The 21,607-nt window shown below is 40.7% G+C and overlaps 1 protein-coding gene across 8 annotated transcripts in view; it reads right to left on the bottom strand.

Moving 5' to 3' along the window:
* Window positions 1-1,072: 1,072 nt before the first annotated feature.
* NUP98 (nucleoporin 98 and 96 precursor) overlaps window positions 1,073-21,607 on the bottom strand; it is a 122,075-nt gene continuing 101,540 nt past the window's right edge. For all 8 annotated transcript variants that reach the window (XM_036119358.2, XM_036119365.2, XM_036119361.2 and 5 more), the window contains 6 exons: window positions 20,544-20,686; window positions 15,436-15,657; window positions 11,821-12,062; window positions 7,468-7,622; window positions 2,591-2,702; window positions 1,073-2,462 (listed from right to left, as the gene is read on the bottom strand). In XM_036119358.2, coding sequence (XP_035975251.1) covers window positions 2,245-2,462; window positions 2,591-2,702; window positions 7,468-7,622; window positions 11,821-12,062; window positions 15,436-15,657; window positions 20,544-20,686 — 1,092 coding nt within the window. In that variant the 3' untranslated portion in view covers window positions 1,073-2,244. The remainder of the gene's footprint in view (window positions 2,463-2,590; window positions 2,703-7,467; window positions 7,623-11,820; window positions 12,063-15,435; window positions 15,658-20,543; window positions 20,687-21,607) is intronic.

Below are 21,607 nucleotides of genomic sequence, written 5' to 3'. Positions count from 1 at the left end.
AACTTGTCTCTGCTGTAACACAGCTGCTATGATAAACATTTGACTTAGAGCCATATATATATATATATGAAATACTAGTTTTAAGAATACTGCCCATATTCACAATTCTTAACACTTCTAAAGGCTAACCATTTCTATAGCACACTCTCTTTTCACAAAACACTTCTCACAAGGAAACCACAACAGGACTTCTTTGCCAGAAGCCCAGCAATGCTCTGTGACTCAGGTTCACAGTCAGTAATGGAGGGAGATTCCCAGGAGTTACCCTTGTCCTTGGGGTTCTAAATTAAAGGGAAGCCCCAGATCCACTCTGCTTTATCTCCAAATTCCTCCATGTCCCAGTATCTTTGGCCTAATCCTAACTGGAATTTGCTCACACCTTCAGTTTAACAGAAAAAAAAAAAAAAAATCCAAATAGTACACATCAGACTTATTCATTCCCTCTGGAAAACAGTTGTGTTTAGCAGCAACATTCAAGATCATCATCCCCTTTACACAATGGAAAATGAAATTAAGAGTGAAGTGTGACCCAAGATTTAAAAACAAACAAAACCCCCAGAATAGAAGAGCCAGGCTTTGAATCCTAAGTATATTCCTAAGGGCAATGAGACTCTTCCCCTATCCCCCACTGGGAAGCCAAGCACATAAATATATGCTTATAAATGTATTTATATAAATATAAGCAGTCAGGGGCACCTGGGTGGCTCAGATGGTTAAGCGTTTGCCTTTGGCTCAGGCCATGATCCCAGGGTCCTGGGATCAAGCCCTGCATCAGGCTCCCTGCTTAGCGAGGAGTCTACTTCTCCCTCTCCCTCTGCTGCTCCCCCTTCCCCCTCCTCGAGCTCTCTCACTCTCTCAAATGAATGGATAAAATCTTTATATATGTATAAGTAGTCAGGATTAATTAATAGTCTCAACCCCCTCACACTAAATTTGCCCTAATAAATTTAGCCTTTGACTGTTCTTTCTTTAACCCATGACCCATCTCCCTTTAGACTGCAAATCAACTGAGGCCACTGTAAAGATCCTTGGAGTAAGAAGGCTCAAAAAACACAAAGGGAAAGCCAAGAGCAGGAATGCTATAAACATTTTATTTATTTTTTTAAGAAAGTAGCTTCAGAAAAAGAGGAAAATAATCTAGATCATTTATTTATATATATATATACTTTTTAATAAAAACCTTTACATAATCTTCATGCATAAAGACCCAGAGGTGGCCATGTTGTCCATGACAGCCCTAATAACAGCTGTCGAAGGCCTTTACCTGGGACTCCCCACAGCTGAGAGCAGTGTAGCAAAGGCCCTCCTCTTGCCCGTAAAGCCCAGCTCCTTGCCTGCCTCAGTAATGGTTCTATGTTCTGGGACTGGAGACAATGGGTAGGAAATGCTTTGGGCTAGAATAGGAAGGACAGGGAGGGCTATCCAACCTGCCACGTTTTATCCAAACTCTTCAGGCAAATCCAGACAGGAAGCCTGGCAAGATGACTGAAAACCAGGGACCAAACTGAATTCTGGAGCTTCCCAGAGACATGGAGTCTGTGACCAAGAGTTCCTGCACATAGTAGGAAAGGTTTGATGTTCATGGAACATTCAAGGCAGGAAGAAACAAGCCTTGAAGATTCATCCCTCCATGGCAGGCACTCACTTCTACCCTATATGAGTCAGAAATGACCATGTTCTGCTTCCTAACTCAGTCCAACCCTCTTTTGACTCTAAAACAGTGTTAACTCATAAACCTACTTAAGAGACAAATTCTCCTTCCTTCTGTGGATAGTTTATCTGTTAAGGAAGGACAGTCCTTGATCAACACATTTGTCCTAGTATAAAAGGGCTGAAGCAGGAGTAGGGTAGCAGGTTGGCACAGAGGGTCACAAGATCCAGAACAGCTGAGGGGGGGAAAGGATTCCCTGGTTCTCTGGGGGGAATTCTGCGAAAGGTATTTTATTGACCATGTTTTAGAAAGGCGGCGGGGGGGGGGGGGGGGAGGGGGGGAGGGGAGAATGGTCTTAAAGATGGTAAAAAAGAGACTTGACTCCTTTTTTGGGTTCTAAAAGCCCTTATGCTTTGTTCAGTATTAAGAAAAGCCCTGAACAAATGGAGGATGCTGCTTGGGGCAGCAGGAAAAGAGGATGGATTCCATAGCCAACCAACAGAATGGCAAACAGTGCCAATCAACTCAATGCAGGGGATCTCTGTGTGGTGAGTGTGAATGAGCATGTGAGTGTGGTGGGAAGAACTTGGGGTTCACTGGCTCCCAACAGTCAATTCTCGCAGGTAGGACTGTGTGAGGCCGCGCAGTTCCTCCAAGGCATAGTCCTCAGGCATGGGGAGCTGGCCAACGTGGGGAGCCAAGAGGCCCAAAGGGACTCGCTGAGGGTCTGGTGTTGAGTCGGAGGTTGTTTCAGGGGCACGCTGAAGGCTCCATACCACCCGCAGCAGGTTGGCTGCACGTTTGGCCATGTCTGGAGAGAAAAAAATGAAGTGGGCATCAAGGATGCGGGGTGGCAAGGGTGGGCATTGGGGCAGAGGTATAATAATTGTAAAGATAGGAAGCAAGCAGGCAGGAAGCAGGGAGAGGCTGGAGGCTTACCTGACTGGGCCAGGAGATCCTTGGCATTGTAACACTGCATCTGCTGTATGCGACTGCACAGTGAGATCACTTTGGCATGTAACTGCTCCAGCTCATAAACTGAGCAATCCACCTACAAAGGAGCAGAGAAACCAATTAGGTCAAGAAGAGCTCCCATCACCCCAATTCCATCCACAGAATGACTATGCAAAACTCTGAAACAACAGGAAAAAACCCAGGAGGCTGGCAGGCAGTGTCATGTCACCACTCTCCAGCCTAATCACTGAGGACAAAACACAACCTCAGCAGTAATCCACAAGAGGCAAGTAACACAGTATACAAAGCCTTGAACTGGGCAAGCTTTGAGATCAGCATTAATGAAACATGTAACTAGCAAGCTTTAACATGGCACCAAAAATCTAGATAAATCTGGGCTTAGAGAGATTGTAGGACTTCTTAAGAGTAGAGAGTAAGTAAGAAGTGGAGCCCAAACTAGCATTTAATTTAGGTATCCTAACTCCAAATTCACAACCCTTTCTAAAATACTGCAGGGCCCTATTCTCACTGTATGTCCTCTCCTATGTGTTGCTATCCACTCCTATGGCTCCAATTATTAGTATTATTTTAAATCAATTTATTTGAGAGACAGAGAGAGAGAAAGAGAGCGAGCGCATGTGCAAGCAGAGAGAGGGAAAGGAAGAGGGAAAGGCAGAGAACCCCAAGTAGACTCCGTGCTGAGTGTGGAACCCAACTCGAGGCTTGATCCCATGACCCCGAGATCACAACCTGAGCTGAAACCAAGAGTCAGATGCTTAACCTACTGAGCCACTCAGGTGCCCCACCTATGGCTCCAATTATGATCAATATGCTGATGATTCCTAAATCATTAGCCTACTATTTCATCTTTCATTCCCCTTTCCAGGGCCAGTGCCCTAGGCTCGGGATACCATTACTTCTTACTTGAAATATCTTAAGAGCTTGACCACTATCTTCAGTGTCATCCCCATTACATCCTTTTCCCTATCACATGGTAGCCAGAGTGATGTTTCTAAAAAGCAAGTCTGTATTTTTTTTTTTAAGTCTATTTTTTTAAGTAATCTCTACCCCCACCATGAGGCTTGAACTCACAACCCCAAGATCAAGAGTCACATGCTCTTCTGAGTCAGCCAGGAACCCTGTGTTTTTTTTTTTTTTTAAGATTTTATTTTTTTATTTGAAAGAGAGAGAATGAGAGAGAGAGAGCACATGAGAGGGGGGAGGGTCAGAGGGAGAAGCAGACCCCCTGCTGAGCAGGGAGCCAGATGTGGGACTCGATCCAGGGACTCCAGGATCATGACCTGAGCCGAAGGCAGTTGCTTAACCAACTGAGCCACCCAGGCGCCCCTATTCTTTACTTACATTCTGAATATTTTCAGCAGCATCTTATTCCTGTTTGTCTCACATATGACTCTTGGTTGGCCCCCCCTCTCAAACTCTTACATTAAACCACCCTACTTGCTAAGTGTCCTATCATCTCCTCCTACTCTAAATGCTCACCCAACCCTTCCACGAAGCATCTCTCTCATTGAATCTACTTTTGGGGGGCTTTGCAGAATCTACCATTTAATGCCTCTGCAAGTATTTTTTCTTTAAAGATTTAGTTATTTATTTATTTGAAGGGGGCGGGGGGTGCAAAGGAAGGGAAGCAGGAGGGGCAGAAGCAGGCTCCCCACTGAGCAGGGAGCCTGATCATGACCTGAGCCAAAGGCAGATGCTTAATTGACTGAGCCACCAAGGCGCCCCAGCCTCTGCAAGTATTCTTTTATCCACAAGAATCAAGTCTTTAACTGGACTTTTAAAGGTGGTAAATAGGGTGCCTGGGTGGCTCAGTTGGTTGGGCGACTGCCTTCGGCTCAGGTCATGATCCTGGAGTCCCGGGATCGAGTCCCACATCGGGCTCCCTGCTCAGCAGGGAGTCTGCTTCTCCCTCTGACCCTCCTCCCTCTCATGCTCTCTGTCTCTCATTGTCTCTCTCGCAAATAAATAAAAAATCTTAAAAAAAAAAAAAAAATTAAAAAAAAAAAAAATAAAGGTGGTAAATACGATGAGGTCTTTGCTCTCAAGAAACTCATAAAAAATAAACTATGAGAGATAAACCTTGAAGAATCACAAGCTATGCAGATCATTCAAGCAGGGTGATATGGCAGAAAAACTGGATGGTACTTCAGATTGGGAGATCAGAAAAGGCTTCCCTGGGGAGGGTCATATCCTCGTGGAGACCTGAATAACAAGGAGAGGGGCAAGCTTTCTAGGCAAAGAGAACAACTAAAACTACAAGATGCAAATGCAAAGAAAGCTTAGGTGGGTAAAATGCAGAGTTTAAAGAGGAGAAGAGAAGAAGATAAAACTGGAGAAGTTTTATACACTAGAGGATCATAACTGGAGGTCCTCAGTATTCAGAGTCTGTGACCTTGGACTGAGAAAAGTAACATTTACTTTTACTAACTTTTTACTAAACATTAGCATTTAATTACTAATGTAGATGTCAAGCAATAACTGAGAATTTGTCATCAACAGACATCACGGCTATTTTCATATTACATTACAGTTGTTAGTGATTTTTAAATATAGTACTTCAAAATTAGGAGATCCACTGCTAGGCTTGTTAAATTTAAGATGTTAAATAAACCACTTATTACCTTAAGTTCTTAATATTTTGATAACTGTATTTTAACATATTGGTTTCCTTTGCAATCCCATGAATTTAAATTTTATGCATTAAAACACATTAGACAGCCATCCATGAGCTTCACCAGACTGTCAAGGAGGTCCATAGCAAAAAAAGGTAAGAATTATTGATGCAGAGCTTTGTAAGACTTGCTAAGGAGCACTTTATTCTAAGTGAAATGAGAATCCACTGGAAGGTTTTAGACGAGAGTGAGATGATTCGTCTTGTGTATTAGAAAAGTAACTCTGGTTGCTGCATGGGGTCTACTATAGGAGGCCAGGTGAGAGATTCTGTGGCTTTACTACACCTACACGCTCCCCTCTCCACTCCAAACCACCTTATTAAAAGTTCCCTGGACAGTTGCCTGGGTGGCTTAGTCAGTTGAGTGGCTGACTCCCGATTTAGGTTTAGGTCATGATCTCAGGGTTTTGGGACTGAGCCCCATGTCAGCATGGAGTCTGCTGGAGACTGTCTCTCTCCCTCTGCACCTCCCCCACTCATTCACGCTTTAAATAAATAAATAAAATGGACAAAATGAATGACTGAATATCTTACAAAATCAAAAACCAAGTCCCCTGGAAGCACTATCATCTCTCTGATCTCTAGACTTATACTCATGCTATTCCCTCTGTTGAAACGTTCTGTCCCACCCATCCTCCTTTATCATCCTTAGGGAGCTTAGGTGCCACTTCTAGAAAGTCTTATTGACTCCCTCAGACTGGGTTAGGTACTCCGTTTATGTACTGCTACAAAACACTCTTTGCTTAATCCCTACACTTACCATTCTGTAGTAACTGCTGGCTTACCCATATATATATCTTCCTCACCAAAATTATTACTTTGGTAAGGGCAAAACATATACTACTGCTTACCTTTATATCCCCCAAATCCACCAGTGCTTGGGACATAGTAAGTTCTCAAAAACTAGGTTGTATAAATGTATTAATGTTCAACTAGAAAAGAGTTTTCTTCAGTGATAACAGAGGTGATGCTCTTAATTTTTAAAAGTGTAGCAAATAATATTAATTTATCCTAAAAGTGTAACAAATAATAAATTATGCATATTATATGCCAGGCACTGTGTTAGTAGGGATTTTGATAAGGATAACAGATAACAATTATTAAGCACTTAATATATATAGTCTGCTAAAACACTTTAAGTATATTTTAATCGTTATGACAACTGTCAGATATCTACAATAATCTGTGCTCCACCTCCCCCCCCACCCCCACTTTTCAGAGGAGACAAAGAGAGGCTAATTTATTTGCTTAAGGTCACATAGCTAGTGAGGGAGGGAACCATGAATTGAACCTAACCGTTTGGCTACAGAACTTGATTCTTACCCTCTATACTCTATTGCCTTTAATTTTAAAGATGATCTCCCCAAAAGGAGCTCATGATAACCTAAAGACAGATGTGGATAAGTAATTAATAAGAGTCAGTAAACAAATGTACCAAGTGCTTTGACAGTAAAAAAGAAAGTGCGATTAACATTTCTTAAGGGAAAAGGAGAACAAAGTAGAGTTTACAGCAATGTAGATCTTAAAGGATGAGTGTGTGTGCTAAAGAGTGAAATAAAACAAGCTTTGCTGGAAACACCATGAGTAATTTAGTGTGATGAGAGCAGAGCAGGTTGGCAACTGGAATGCGGCTTAACACTATTAGAAAGCAGGAGTGACAGGTAAAAACCTCTATGTGGGCTTGAATTCTATGTTTGAGCGTCTGGTCTTTGTGCTATAAGCAATTGAGGCCTATCTTATGACTACTGAGACTGACCCCAATATATTTTGATGAAGATTAAAAAAACCCTGTAATACTTGTAATGTTAAAACATGCCAAATGATGTGTGAAACAATTACTACCCTCACCAAATATCTGACCTTACTCTCTCTCTCATCCCTGAGCCTTTCACTCAAAGGAGGGCTGGACAAGGGGAGGAGACTATAAGTGGACAAGCCTCAGGAATGTCTACTGTACATACTACTTGGTAATAAGCTCAAAAGTTTTTTTAAGTTTTGATATAGCTGTCATAGTGACTACAGCAAATTAGCCTCATCAAAACGTTCCTCCTGCACTGACAGTTCTCTGCCAATGAGTTTTTCAAGTGGTTGCTCAGACCTTTTGAGGTCTCTGTGGCTTTAAGGGCCAGGGAAGAGGAAAACCAAGTAGTAGTTTAAGGAATTCAGGTACCTGCTGTATCCGGTGAAGCATCTCAATGATCCGAATATAGTCCAAGTAAACAAGCCCAGATGTTTCCCAGTCCTGGATTAGGCTGCTGCGCTCTGGAGGTGCCAGGTCTTCCAAGAACCCCTTCAGGTAGTCATAGTTCTCATTAATGATGGCATCTGAAGAAACAAAATATTAAACACTCTGTCTACACAACTATATGGTTCTCAAAAGTACAGAGAGAACATGGCAGAAATCTAAAACAGGAAGGAAGGGGAAATAATGTTGGGTCAGACTAGAGAATTACAAGTAGGTATCTTGAAATTCTCCAAAGAAAATGTGAAAAATTTCTTGCTTCAGTTCCCCAAACAGAGATTTCTGGTGGTTTTTTTTTTCTGTTTTCTTTTTTTAAAATTTGAGACATAATTGACCTATAATATTATGTTAATTTCAGGTACACAAAATAATGATTCAATACTTGTTTATATTACAAATGATCACCACAATGTCTAGTTAGTATCTGTTACCACACAGAGTTACAGAATTCTTTTTCTTGTGATGAGAACTTTTAAGATTTACTCTATTAGCAACTTTGTTTTTTTAAAGATTTTATTTTTAAGCAATCTCTACATCCAGCATGGGGCTTGAACTCACAACCTGAGAACAAGAGTTGCATGCTTTTGTTACAATACATTATTAGTATGGTTAATGTATATTTGTATATACACACACGTACACATGTATATATGTGTAACGTATATTTCATCCTCATGACTTAAATATTTCATAACTAGAAGCTTGTACCTTTTGACTCCCTTCACTCATTTTGCCAACCACCAATCTGTTTTCTGTATCTATAAGCCATTTTCTTTTTTAAAGATTCCACATACAAGTGAGATCATACAGTATTTGTCTTTCTCTGACTTATTTCACTTAGCTTAATGCCTTGAGGTCCATCCATATTGTTGCAAATGGTAAGATTTCATTCTTCTTTATGGCTAATATTCCATTGCATATGTATACAATGCATATATACACACATGCACACACACCACATTTCCCTTATCCATTCATCTACTGATTTCATTTCCCTATCTTGGCTATTGTAAATAATGTTGCAATGAACATGGGGCTGCGTATTTCTTTTCGAGTTGTGCTTTTGTTTTCTTTGGATAATTATGGAGTAATTTGGATAATTATGGAATGGCTAGATCATATGGTAATTCTACTTTTAATTTTTTGAGGAACCTCCATATTGTTTTCCATACTGGCCACACCAATTTACATGCCCACGCACAAGGGTTCCCTTTTCTCCACATCCTCACCAACCTTGTTATTTCTTATCTTTATGACAATAGCAATTCTAACAGGGATGAGGTGGTATCTCATTATGGCTTTGATTTGAATTTCTGATTAGTGATGTAGAGCATCATTTCATTGTAACTGCTGGCCATCTGTATATGTTTTCTTTAGAAAAATGTCCACTCAGGGGCGCCTGGGTGGCTCAGTTGTTGAGCCTCTGCCTTCGGCTCAGGTCATGATCCTAGGGTCCTGGGATCAAGCCCCACATCGGGCTCCCTGCTCCACGGGAAGCCTGCTTCTCCCTCTCCCACTCCCCCTGCTTGTGTTCCCTCTCTCGCTGTGTCTCTGTCAAATAAATAAATAAAATCTTTAAAAAAAAGAGAGAAAAAAAAAAAAAGAAAAATGTCCACTCAGATCCTCTGCCTAATTTTTTAAAGATTTTTTTTTGTTATTTTTACGAGTTCTTTAAATATTTTGGAGGTTAACCCTTTATCAGATAAATGATTTACACTTTCTCCCATTCCTAGGTTGCCTTTTCATTTTGTTGATGGTTTCCTTTGGAGCTCTGCAGACACTTCTTTTAGTTTGATGTAGTCCCATTTATTTCTCCTTTTGTTGCCTTGGATTTTGGTGTCCCATCCAAAAAAAAAATCATCACCAAGATGGGTGTCAAGGAGCTTACTGCCTATGCCTATGTTTTCTTCTAGTTTTATGCTTTTGGGTCTTACAGTTTAAGTCTTTTTTTTTAGATTTTATTTATTTATTTGACGGAGAGAGCACAACCAAGGGGAGCGGCAGGCAGAGGGAGAAGGAGAAGCAGGCTCCCCACTGAGCAGGGCGCCCAATGCAGGGCTTGATCTCAGAACCCTGGGATCACGACCTAAGCCAAAGGCAGACACTCAACTGACTGAGCCACCCAGGTGCCCTGGCGTTTAAGCCTTTACCCATTTTTTTTTTTTTAAGATTTTATTTATTTGACAAGAGAGAGACACAGCGAGAGAGGGAACACAAGCAGGGGGAGTGGGAGAGGAAGAAGCAGGCTTCCTGTGGAGCAGGGAGCCCAATGCGGGGCTTGATCCCAGGACCCTGGGATCATGACCTGCGCCGAAGGCAGATGTTTAATCACTGAGCTACTCAGATGCCCCAAGCCTTTACCCATTTTCAGTTAATTTTTGTACATGGAATTAGATAGTGGTCCGGCTTAATTCTTTTGCTTGTGGCTGTCCAGTCTTCCCAAAACCATTTATTGAAAAAACTGTATATTCTTGGTTCCTCTGTCATAAATTAATTGACCACATATGTGGGGTTTATTTCAGGTCTCTCTATTCTATTCCAATGATCTATGTGTCTGTTTTCAGGCCTATACCATACTGTTTTGATTATGCTTTGTAACTGAGTTTGAAATCAGAGAATGTGATGTCTCCAGTTTTGTTCTTCTTTCTCAAGATCACTTTGGCTACTGGAGGTCTTTTGTGGTTCCACACAAATTTTAGAGTTATTTGCTCTAGCTCTCAAAAATGCCATTGGAATTTTGACAGGAATTACAGTGAATCTGTAGACTGTTTTAGGTAGTAAGGACATTTTAACAACATTAATTCTTCCAAATCACAAGCATGGGTATCTTTCCATTTCTTTGTGTCTTTATTTGATCAGTGTCATAGTTTTCAGGATACAGGTCTTTGACCTCCTTGGTTAAATTTATTCCTAAGTACTTTTATTCTTTTTGATGCAATTGAAAATGGGACTGTTTTCCTTTTAAAGATTTTATTTATTTATTTGTGAGAGAGCGAGTGAGTGCACAAGTAGGGAGAGTGGCAGGCAGAGGGAGAAGCAGGCTCCCCGCTAAGGAAGGAGCCCAATGCAGGACTTGATCCCAGGACCCTGGGACCATGACCTGAACCGAAGGCAGATGCTTAACTGACTGAGCCACCCAGGTGTCCCTGGGATTGTTTTCTTAATTCCTCTTTCTGATAATTCATTATTAGTGTATAGGAATGCAACAGAACTGGTGACAGTGGGAACCCTTCCTTGTCTTCTTCCTGATCTTAGAGGAAAAGCTAAAAGCTTTTCACCATTTAGCATGTTAGCTATGGGCTTGTCATATATGGCCTTTATTATTGAGGTATGTTCCTTCTATACCAACTAGTTTTTATTACAAATGGATGTTGAATTTACCAAATGCTTTTTCTGCATCTATTGAGATGATCATATGATTTTTATCCTTCATTTTGTTAATGTGGTGTGTCACACTGATTGATTTGTAAATGTTAAACCATCCCTGTTATAAATCTCATTTGATCATGGTGTATAATCCTTTTAATGTATTGCTGAATTTGGTTTGCTAATAATTTGCTGAGAATTTTTGCATCTATCCCTGGTGAACCATCAGCTTCACCAGTGATATTGGTCTGTACTTTCCTTTTCTTATGGTATCCTTGTCTGGTTTTGATATCAGGGTAATGCTGGCCTTATAAAGTAAGTTTGGAAATGTTCTCCCCTCTTCTATTTTTTGGAAGAGTTTGAGAAGGATTGGTATTAATTCTTTGAATGTTTGGTAGAATTCATTAGTGAAGCCATCTGGTCCTGGACTTTTACTTGTAGGGCGTTTTTTGATTACTGATTCAATCTGCTTTACTACTAATTGGTCTGTTCAGATTTTCTATTTCTTCCTGATTCAGTCTTGGAAGGCTATGTTTCTAGGAATTTATCCAATTCTTCTAGGTTGTCCAATTTGTTGGTATATAACTGTTCACAGTAGTCTCTAATGATCCTTTGTATTTCTGTGGTATCAGTTATAATGTCTCCTTTTTCATTCTGGTAGATAAAATTCCCTAAACATACAAGGAGTTCAACATAATTCATGTATATCAATCATAACCTTGGCAAATGGTAAAGTAACAACCTGTCAACCCCTGCCCAAGTTTCTTCTGCACAGAGAACTTTTGCAAAGTGTAATCTGATTCAAGACTGCAAAGTCCCAGAACATCATCTCTGGCCTGACTAATCATGGGGTTCTGGGGTTGGAAGAATTTGGGGTGATTCCAGGAGACACAGGCCCTAGTCTGAAGCACTCACCAGAAGCTAGGTGCTTGATGATGAATTTGTGGCAGCGGTTCCAGTGTCCAGCTTTAAATAAATAGAGGGCCTCCAAGTGCTTGTCAGATTCCATGTGTGCTCGAACTGCTTTGGCCTCATTAATCCACTCAGCAGGCACACAAAGCTTCTGGGTCAGGAAAGTCTCCTTAGCCCAAGATTCCGGGGTCTCTAATAGTTGGCAGTGCCGGGTAAGCAGCTCTCGAACCGCCTTCTCACGCATGCTGTAGGAAGAAAGACAATGCTGAATACATCCTATCCTCATTGATGGAGAAGGCTGCCTCAGCCAGGGCAGAGTGACCCCTGAGAGAGTCTCTCAAACTGCAGGTCTTTTTTTTTTTTTTTTTTTTAAGATTTTATTTATTTATTTGAGAGAGAGAGAATGAGAGACAGAGAGCATGAGAGGGAGGAGGGTCAGAGGGAGAAGCAGACTCCCCGCTGAGCAGGGAGCCCGATGCGGGACTCGATCCTGGGACTCCAGGATCATGACCTGAGCCGAAGGCAGTCGCTTAACCAACTGAGCCACCCAGGCGCCCTCAAACTGCAGGTCTTAACAATGAGTGAACCACTTCAAACTTCACTTAAAAAAAAAAAAAAGCCATATCACCATTTATTTTTTAAATAAAATAGAAGTATCTAAGCACATTATAGTTTCATGATCAAAAAACAGGGAAAACTAATACTCTAGGGAAGATTGTCCAGTGCTAAGAAAAGGCTTTCCCTCTTTTTTATTTTCTTCCTAGTAACAGGAGATCAAGGACTAGGATAGGAGAATCCTATTCTCCACAGAGTAGTTCTTTGTAGTTCATTTCAACCTTCTCCCTTCCTCTTCTCCCATATGGTCAGTACAAGTAAATGAATTAGTTTTGAAAGGTAAGGTCTCTTCCAGGTCCTTGTTTGCTTTTTTCCCTTCAAAGCCATCAGCTTTCCTAATTCATTTTCTCTCTGCCTCTAGATTTAGGCTACCCTCACTCTTTTTGGTCTCAAGGCCCCTTAAGGAGAGTCCTTTCCTATCTGGGCCAAAGGACCAGCCATTTATTTATTTTTCTTTTAAAAGATGTTATTTAGGGCGCCTGGGTGGCTCAGTTGGTTAAGCGACTGCCTTCGGCTCAGGTCATGATCCTGGACTCCTGGGATCGAGTCCCGCATCGGGCTCCCTGCTCAGTGGGTGGTCTGCTTCTCCTTCTGACCCTCTTCCCTCTCGTGCTGTCTCTCATTCTCTCTCTCTCAAATAAATAAATAAAATCTTTAAAAAAAATAAATAAAAGATGTTATTTATTTCAGAGGGTGAGAGAGTGGGAGAGAGCGGGGGGGGGGATGGGCAGAGGGAGAGGGAGAATCTCAAGCAGCGCAGAGCCCAATGCGGGGTTTGACCCCACTACTCTGAGATCATGATCTGAGCCAAAATCAAGAGTCAGATGCTCAACAGACTCAGCCACCCAGGTGCCACAAAGGACCATATTTATTTATTTGAGGGAGAGCAAGAGAACACAAGCAGGGAGATTGGTAGAGGGAGAGGGAGCAGCAGGCTCCCTGCTGAGCAGGCTTGATCCCACGACCCTCGGATTGTGTTCCCACGACCCTGGGATCATGACCTGAGCTGAAGGCAGATGCTTAACTGACTGAGCCACCCAGGCGCTCCCCAAAGGACCAGATTTAAATATCAAATCAAAACTAGTTTCCTTGTCTTAGAATCTTTTCTGAACACCTTTTCAAGGATCTTTTCAAGGCTTTCCATAGACCCCCAATCTCAACTGCTTCGTTTCTAAAATTCTTTATCAGGCGGCACCTGGTTGGGTCAGTCAGAAGAGCAGGGTCCTGAGTTTGAACCCCATGTTGAGTGTAGAGATGACATGCATACATACATAAATAAAAAAACAAAATAAATTGAAAAATTCATTTAAAAAAATCCTTTATCAGAAAATAGGCTTCCCTAGAGCCTACTCTTAAACCACCAGTTATCTTATTAGCCAGCCTTTTACCATGTGAAATTCACCATGAATTTAAATAAACTCAAAGGGAAGTATGAAGTCATTTTGCTTCCTGGTAAGGGAGAAGAGGAGAAATTCCTTAAACGGAAGGCTGTGCTAGATGCTTTATACTTTTACTCCCTTTAAAAAAAAAATTTTTTTTTTTAAAGATTTCATTGATTTTAGAGAGAGAGAGAAAGAGAGAGCAGCGAGAGGGGAAAGCGGGAGGGAAGAGGTAGAGAATCTCAAGCAGACTGTGCTGAGCACAGAGACCCACATGGGGCTTGATCTCACGATCCTGAGATCATGACCTGAGCTGAAACCAAGAGTCGGATGCTTAACTTACTGAGCCGCCCAGGAGCCCCTTAAAAATTTTTTATTAAGTAATCTCTGCCCAATGTGGGGCTCGAACTCACGACCCCAAGATCAAGAGTCACATACTCCACCAACTGAGCCAGCCAGGCACTCCTACTTTTCCTCCTTTAATCCCACAACCACCTTTGACTAGGTAGGCATTAATATTATGATTTTACTGATAAAAAGAAAGTATCTTTAACCAAAAATCAAAGTCAGTAAGCTTTACTCCAAGTCAAAGTGAGTACATGATGGATCTAGAATTAAGTGAGGTCTGACTACAAAACTCAACTCCTTTCCACACTATGTAACATGACAGAGAGTGCAACATAATGATTAAGAGCACAGACTCTGGGTGTCTTGAGTTGGAAGACTGCCATTTACTAGCCATGTGACCTTGAGCAAAAATTACTTAATCTCTCTGTGCCTTAGGCTGCACATCTATAAAACAGAGATTGTAAGAGCGCTTATAGGTTCATTATGAGCATTGAGTTGATCAATTACAATTGAGTTGTAAAGTATTTACAACAGAATATAAATATATGTAAAAATACTATACGACAAAGTACTATACAAATGTTTTTGTTATTAGTGTAATGCCATGCTACTACCATTAACAAAAAAGGAAGTCTCCAACTTCATCTCATTCACACCATGGAGAAAAGGCTCTTTAGGATAGAGAACGAAAACATTAGGCATCTAAGCAAGGATATACTGGTAAATACGATACTATCAAACTTGAGGGGTAGGTGTGGGTGGATGGCAAGGGAAAGCCAGAGAGGGAGAAAGCCAGCAGACAGAAAAAGCAGGGGCCCTCCTTGCCAACTCATTACATCACTCCCTCCACAGATCCACTGAGGCAGCTCAGCAAACATTGTTTCTGCATAATTCCTAACCATGCAACATTCAAGTGAATCTGTGTCTAAGTTAATGGGGTAGCCCCATGTGGACATACCCTTCCCTTTCCTGTTAATTATTTCCTGTTCCTGTCTAGGGTATTCCCTGATCACTGCAGAGATCGCTTCTCACTTCTTAGACTACTGAGAGGTCTTATAATAAATAGCATAATTTGGCACTTAAGGCAGTCTCACTTCCAACTTGTTCACATGAATAAAGAGATAGCTGCGGGTTGAACTGTCCTAAGGTTTATCACAAGGCTGGACCCAAAATACATTCTAGATGCTTACTTACTCAATTAAACCCTAGGAGACTGATGTCATTGGCACTGCCCTGTAGCACTAAATGTAGAGTGGGCTGATAGCTTCTTACTCACCTTGAGTTGTCCATGTGCAGGAGGACAAAGATGGCCCACTCCCAGAGCCCCTCACTTTCCAGCTGGCCAGCATAACTGGTCTGTAGCACTCCCTCACACTGTTCTGAGAGATGGGTATAGTTAAGAGCCCGCAGCACCTCCCACAAGTGCCAGCTCAGGCGATAGTCCAAAGGATCGGCTGTTATGCTTCGAGGCTCCAGCAGCTGGTTGAGATCATAATGTCTGCAAAGGAAAACGTGCTGAGAGTTACCATATTAAGGCAGCAGACCACCTGCACTGGACAGGTCAACCATTCTGGATATGGTTTAGAAGATAATAAAGGCAGGCACCCGAGAAAAGCAGCATTATAGACCACATGGTCTCCCTCTGAGACTGTGCTCTATCAGTCTACTTCTAGGTTCAGCCAGATTACAGATCCTACTAAAAATGAAGGCACCTCCTCTTCTGTGGTTGTGTGATCTGATAGGTTTGCTGGTATTTGTTTGGCTTAGATATTTACCATCCTGGTGTACATGGGGTCTTCACAACTCTTAGTCTTCATCCTTCACTTAACCATTTATTTATTTTTAAAATTTTATTTATTTGAAAGAGAGTGTATGAGAGCGCAGGAGTTAGGGAGGAGTGAGGGGGAGGGAGAAGTAGACCTTTTGCTGAGTGCGACCTTGATCCCAGGATCCCAGGACCCTGAGATCATGACCTGAGCCGAAGTTCAGATGGTTAGCCGACTGAACCACCCAGGCACCCCGATACTTTTCTTAACCATTAAAAACATGCAGTTATATTAGGATTTTCCAGACTGTTCTATTACATGAAGTTGTTGGAGTGCTAAGTCTCCTGTTTGTTTGAACAGCTCGTCTTCATGATGGTTACTTCCTTCTATAGCTTGTAATCTCTACCTCTGATTTTGTCTACAGTGGGGATTATTCTCTATATAAGGAAATTCAGGTGCCCAGCAAATGTCTGAAAAAATTCAGACTTTTGCTCTTTCTTCTGCTGGCATCCCAAAGATTTTAATGGTCCTGGACCAGTTTATGTGTAAAGTTCTTAGCTTGCAATTCCCTATTAAACTAAGATCTCACACCTGCAAGTTTTAAGGCTTAGATCACCATCCAATAACTTTACCTTTTTACCTAAGATCCCAGACATTTTATAACTTCCTAATACTTCCCCAAGTAATGAACAGAAGTTTTCTTGACCAGTGCTGTCAAACTGAACTTTGTGGGATGATGGAAATGTTCTATAACCTGCCCTGACCAATGATAGCCAATAGCCAGCCACATGTGGCTATTAGACACTTGAAATGTGACTACTGTGAATGAGTAACTAAATTTAAAAGTTTACTTAAATTAAAATAGTCATATCTGAATAGCAGTTATTATGTTGACAGTGCAGTTCTAGTCTATTTATTTGTATGGGACAGAGTGTGGACTTTATGTAAGGATTTAGTCACAGCAATTCTACCTTTCATGAGAACAAGGTTCACTATCTCCTTGTGGCTCCAGTTTCTCTATTACTGGCACTTTGAGATATTCCTTTCTTTTTCTGTTTTTTGACATTAAAAAAACCTGATATACAGTAAACAACATATTTAGAATGTACAATTTTCATTAAGTCTTAACATATGTACACACCTGTGAAATTACTACCAAGATCAAGATAACAAACACACTCATCACCTCCAAAAGTTTCCTTATGACTCTTTGTAATCCCCCTCTTCCTGCCCCTCCTTATACCCACTCTTCCCAGGCAACCACTGATCTGTTTTCTGGGATTAATCAGTTTGCATTTTCCAGAATTTTAGGTAAATTGGAATCATACAATATGTGTGTTTCTGGGTACTTTTTTGTCTCACCTCTTTCAAAACCAAGTAAAATTATCTTGTGATTCACTCTGTTATCTTGTGTATCAACAGTTCATTCCCTTTTATTGCTGAGTAGCATTCCATTACATAGACATACCACAATTTGTTTATCTATTCATCTGTTGATAGAAATTTGGCTTGTTTCCAGTTTTGGACCATTACAAACAGCTGTTACAAACATTTGTATACAGATACATGTTTTCCTTCTTTTGGGTAAATACCTAGGAGTGGCATGACTGGATCATATGCAGGCAGGTGTATGTCTAACTTTCTAAGCTGCCAAACTGTTTACGAAAGTGCCAATACCATTTTACATTTTTCACCAGCAGTGTATGAGAATTCAAGCTGCTTCCACATCTATCACAACACTTGGTACAGGTTTTTTTTTTAAAGTAGGTTCCATGCTGGGAGACTCTTGCACTCATGACCCTAAGACCTGAGGTGAGATCAAGAGTTGGAGGCTTAACTGACTGAGCCACACAGGCGCCCTAGGTCTTTTTAATTTCTAATCATATTCTAATAGGTGGACAGTGGTACCGCATGATGGTTTTAATTTGCATTTCCCTGTTGTCTATTGATGCTGAACACTTTTTCATGTGCTTGACATCTAGGTCTTCTTTGGTAAAGCAAATGTTTAAATATTTTGCCCATTTTTTTTTTAAGATTTTATTTATTTATTTGACAGAGAGAGACACAGCAGGCACTCACAGAGAGAGGAACACAAGCAGAGGGAGAGGGAGAAGCAGGCTTCCCGCCGAGCAGGGAGCCCAATGCGGGGCTCAATCCCAGGACCCTGGGATCATGACCTGAGCCGAAGGCAGACGCTTAACGACTGAGCCACCCAAGCGCCCCTAAATATTTTGCCCACTTTTAAAATTGGATTGTTTAATTATTATTGAGTTTTAAGAGTTCTTTAAATGTTCTGGGGACACCTGGGTGGCTCTGTCAGTTAAGCATCCAACTCTTGATTTCAGCTTAGGTCATGATCTCAGAGTTGAGAGATCGAGCCCCGTGTCAGGCTCCACGCTTAGCGCGGAGTCTGCTTCTTCCTCTCCCACTCCACCTGCCTGCACACTCTCTCTCTCAAATAAATAAAATCTTTTTTTTTTTTTTTTTTAAAAAGGAGTTCTTTATATGTTCTGGATACAAGGTCTTTATCAGATATATGAATTGCAAGTATCTTCCCCCGATCTGTGGCTTGTCTTTTCATTCTCCTAACAGTTTTTCAATGACTAATAGTTTTTAACTTTTCTGAAGTCCAGTTCACCAATTTTTTCTTCTACAGGTTATTTGGTATCAAAAAAATCTTTGCCTAACTCACAGTTGCAAAGATTTTCCTGTTTGGTTTCTTCTGTTTGTTTTCTGGTTTAAGTTTGAAATTTAGGTTTCTGATCCATCTTGAACTGGACAAATAATAGAGATAAGTAATAAAACTAAAAGCTGTAGGTAAACCAATCAAGAAAAAAAAGATAAAGGACACACATTACCAATATCAAGGAGAGAGAGAGTTACAGATCATATAGACATTTAAAAAGGATAAGGAAAATGTTATGAATAACTTTATGCCAATAAATTTGATGACTTCAGGGAAACAAATTCCTTAGTAGAAGCAAATGATCGAAAGTGACTCAAGAATAAATAGAAAACCTCAACAGACTAGTAAAGAAATTGACTTTATAGTTTAAAAACTTTAATTGAACTTAAAATGTAAAAGTTCTCTTCATTTTCTTTATTAAGACATTGAAAAAAACAAGCCCTTATACTAGGATAATTGCAAAAACACATTTATAATAAAAAATATATATATAATATATATCCAGAATATATAAAGAATTATTGCAACACAAGACAACTCTACTAAAAAATAGGCAAAAAAATATGAACAGTTTTGAAAGGAAGATATAGAGACCATGGTAAATAAGCACATGAAAAAATGCTCAACATCATTAGTCATTCAGGAGTGCAAATTAAAGCACTACTTTATTTATTTTAAGATTTTATTTATTTGACAGAGAGAAACACAGCGAGAGAGGGAACACAAGCAGGGGGAGTGGGAGAGGGAGAAGCAGGCTTCCTGCAGAGCAGGGAGCCTGATGCAGGGCTCAATCCCAGGACCCTGGGAACATGACCTGAGCCGAAGGCAGACGCTTAATGACTGAGCCACCCAGGCGCCCTACTTTAGTTATTTATAGTTTACCACAATACAAAACTGTATTATCTGGGAGTGCCTGGGTGGCTCACTCGGTTGAGATCAAGGCCCCGTGTCCCTCTCCCTCTGCCCCCATCCCCGCCCCCTCCCACCGCTTGTGCACACTCTAATAAATAAAATCTTAAAACAAAAACTATATCATATTCTAACATAGTTACATACTTAATACTTAAAAGTATTTAAATAATTGAAAGGAGATAGGAGTGATTAGTTACGAGTGGAAAAAATCCCTCAGTGTTTCTGATAATATGTGCAATAGTTCCGCTGAGATAGTTTTAATTAACTGATTATCTGTAATAATAGAATGGGTTCATATACTGCTGTAGGATAAATAAACCAGTTTCTTGTTTAACAACAACACACACACAATGAGATGCCACTATATGCCCATTAAAATGGCAAAATTTAAAAAACTGACAGTACCAAATTTTGAAGAGGATATGGAACACCTAGAGTTCTAGGTGTGAATGTAAAATGATATGAACACTTTTGCACATAACTGTTCATGGCATCTTTATTCATAATAGTCAAAATCAAGAAATACTAACTTTCCATCAATAAATGAATAAATTACGCAATAAAAAAACCTTCTAATACACATATTAATATGGACAAATCTCAAAACCATTACATGAACGAAAGAAGCCAGGCACAAACTTTAACAGAATGATTCCAATAGAGCACAAAATTAATCTATAGTAACAAAAAGTCAGTTAGTTACTTACTTGGGGGTGGGGACTGATTGCAAAGGGGCATGAGGGAACTTCTGGGGGGTAATGTAATTGATATGTTGATGATGACAGTTACACTATATTATAATGCACACTTCCCTATTTGTAAATTGTATCTTATTAATCACTTTTTAGATTTCTAACCCTAGTTCCAATGTTCTTTGCATTCAACTACTATAAATTATACTTTGTTAATTTATACAAACTTACGGCAATTTGGCTTCACATTAAAGGGAAAAAGCTCAGGAAAGGACTCCCTAGGGCTGATTAAGTCCTCAAGTGACTATCATGCATGGCTTTGACTTACCTGTCACTGTAGAGTTTTAGAAGATGAAAGCAGACATCTTGAAGTGGTCTCTGTGAGTTTTCTTCCTCCTTTACCACACAGCCAGAGCCCTCCAGGTATGCAGGAAGTGGGGAGCAGGCATACCTGTCAGCCTCAGAGGAATTCTGAAGGGAAGAATTTGATAAAACAGTACACCACCTGCGAGTGTGTTTCACTAGATGTGATCCTGTATCAGTAACTCAGACACATGTATTAAGAATGATGACACCCTAACAGAATGTGTCAAGGATCTTAAGCTTATTTTGTGGTGACATGGCCCACCTGTCTTCAAGGGACTATCAAAGACTTTGGATAGCTGTCATTAATCCTCATACCTTTCTTGTCACATTCTTTTTTATTTCTTGTCACAATTCTTATTACACTCAGTTTCTTTAGTGTTCTCTTTCTCCTGACAACTCTGACAAGTGATATCAAAGATAGTAACTGTGGACAGTAAGGAAAGAACTGAAGAAATGAGGGCTTTAAAAACATTAATAGTGGCGCCTGGGTGGCTCAGTTGGTTAAGCGTCCGACTCTTGGTTTTGGCTCGTTATGGTCTTAGGGTTGTGAAACTGAGGCGTGGAGCCTGCTTGGGATTCTCTCTATCCTTCTGACCCTCCCACTACCTCTCGTACTCTCTCTCTCCCTAAAGAAAATAATAAATTAAAAAACCCCATATTAATAATACTTTTTAAAAAGAGATCTTATTTGGGGCGCCTGAGTGGCTCAGTCGGTTAAGTGTCTGCCTTCAGCTCAGGTCATGATCCCAGTGGGATCAAGCCCCGCATTGGGCTCCCTGCTTAGTGGGGAGCCTGCTTCTCCCTCTCCCTCTGCCTGCCACTCCCCCTGCTTGTGCTCTCTTGTCAAATAAATAAATAAAAATCTTTAAAAAAAATAAAAATAAAAAAGATTTTATTTATTTATTAGAGAGAGAGAGGGAGAGTGTGAGTGTGAGGCAGGGGGAGCAGAGCGAGAGGGAGAAAGAATCTCAAGCAGACTTCTTGTTGAGTACAGAGCCTGATGCGTGGCTCGATCTCACGACCCTT

The sequence above is a fragment of the Halichoerus grypus genome, chromosome 11 (genome assembly GCF_964656455.1).
Source record: "Halichoerus grypus chromosome 11, mHalGry1.hap1.1, whole genome shotgun sequence".
NCBI classification, from domain to species: Eukaryota; Metazoa; Chordata; class Mammalia; order Carnivora; family Phocidae; genus Halichoerus; species Halichoerus grypus.
The sequence above is the reverse complement of the archived record's forward strand: the minus strand, read 5'-3'. Positions and strand labels throughout refer to the sequence as shown.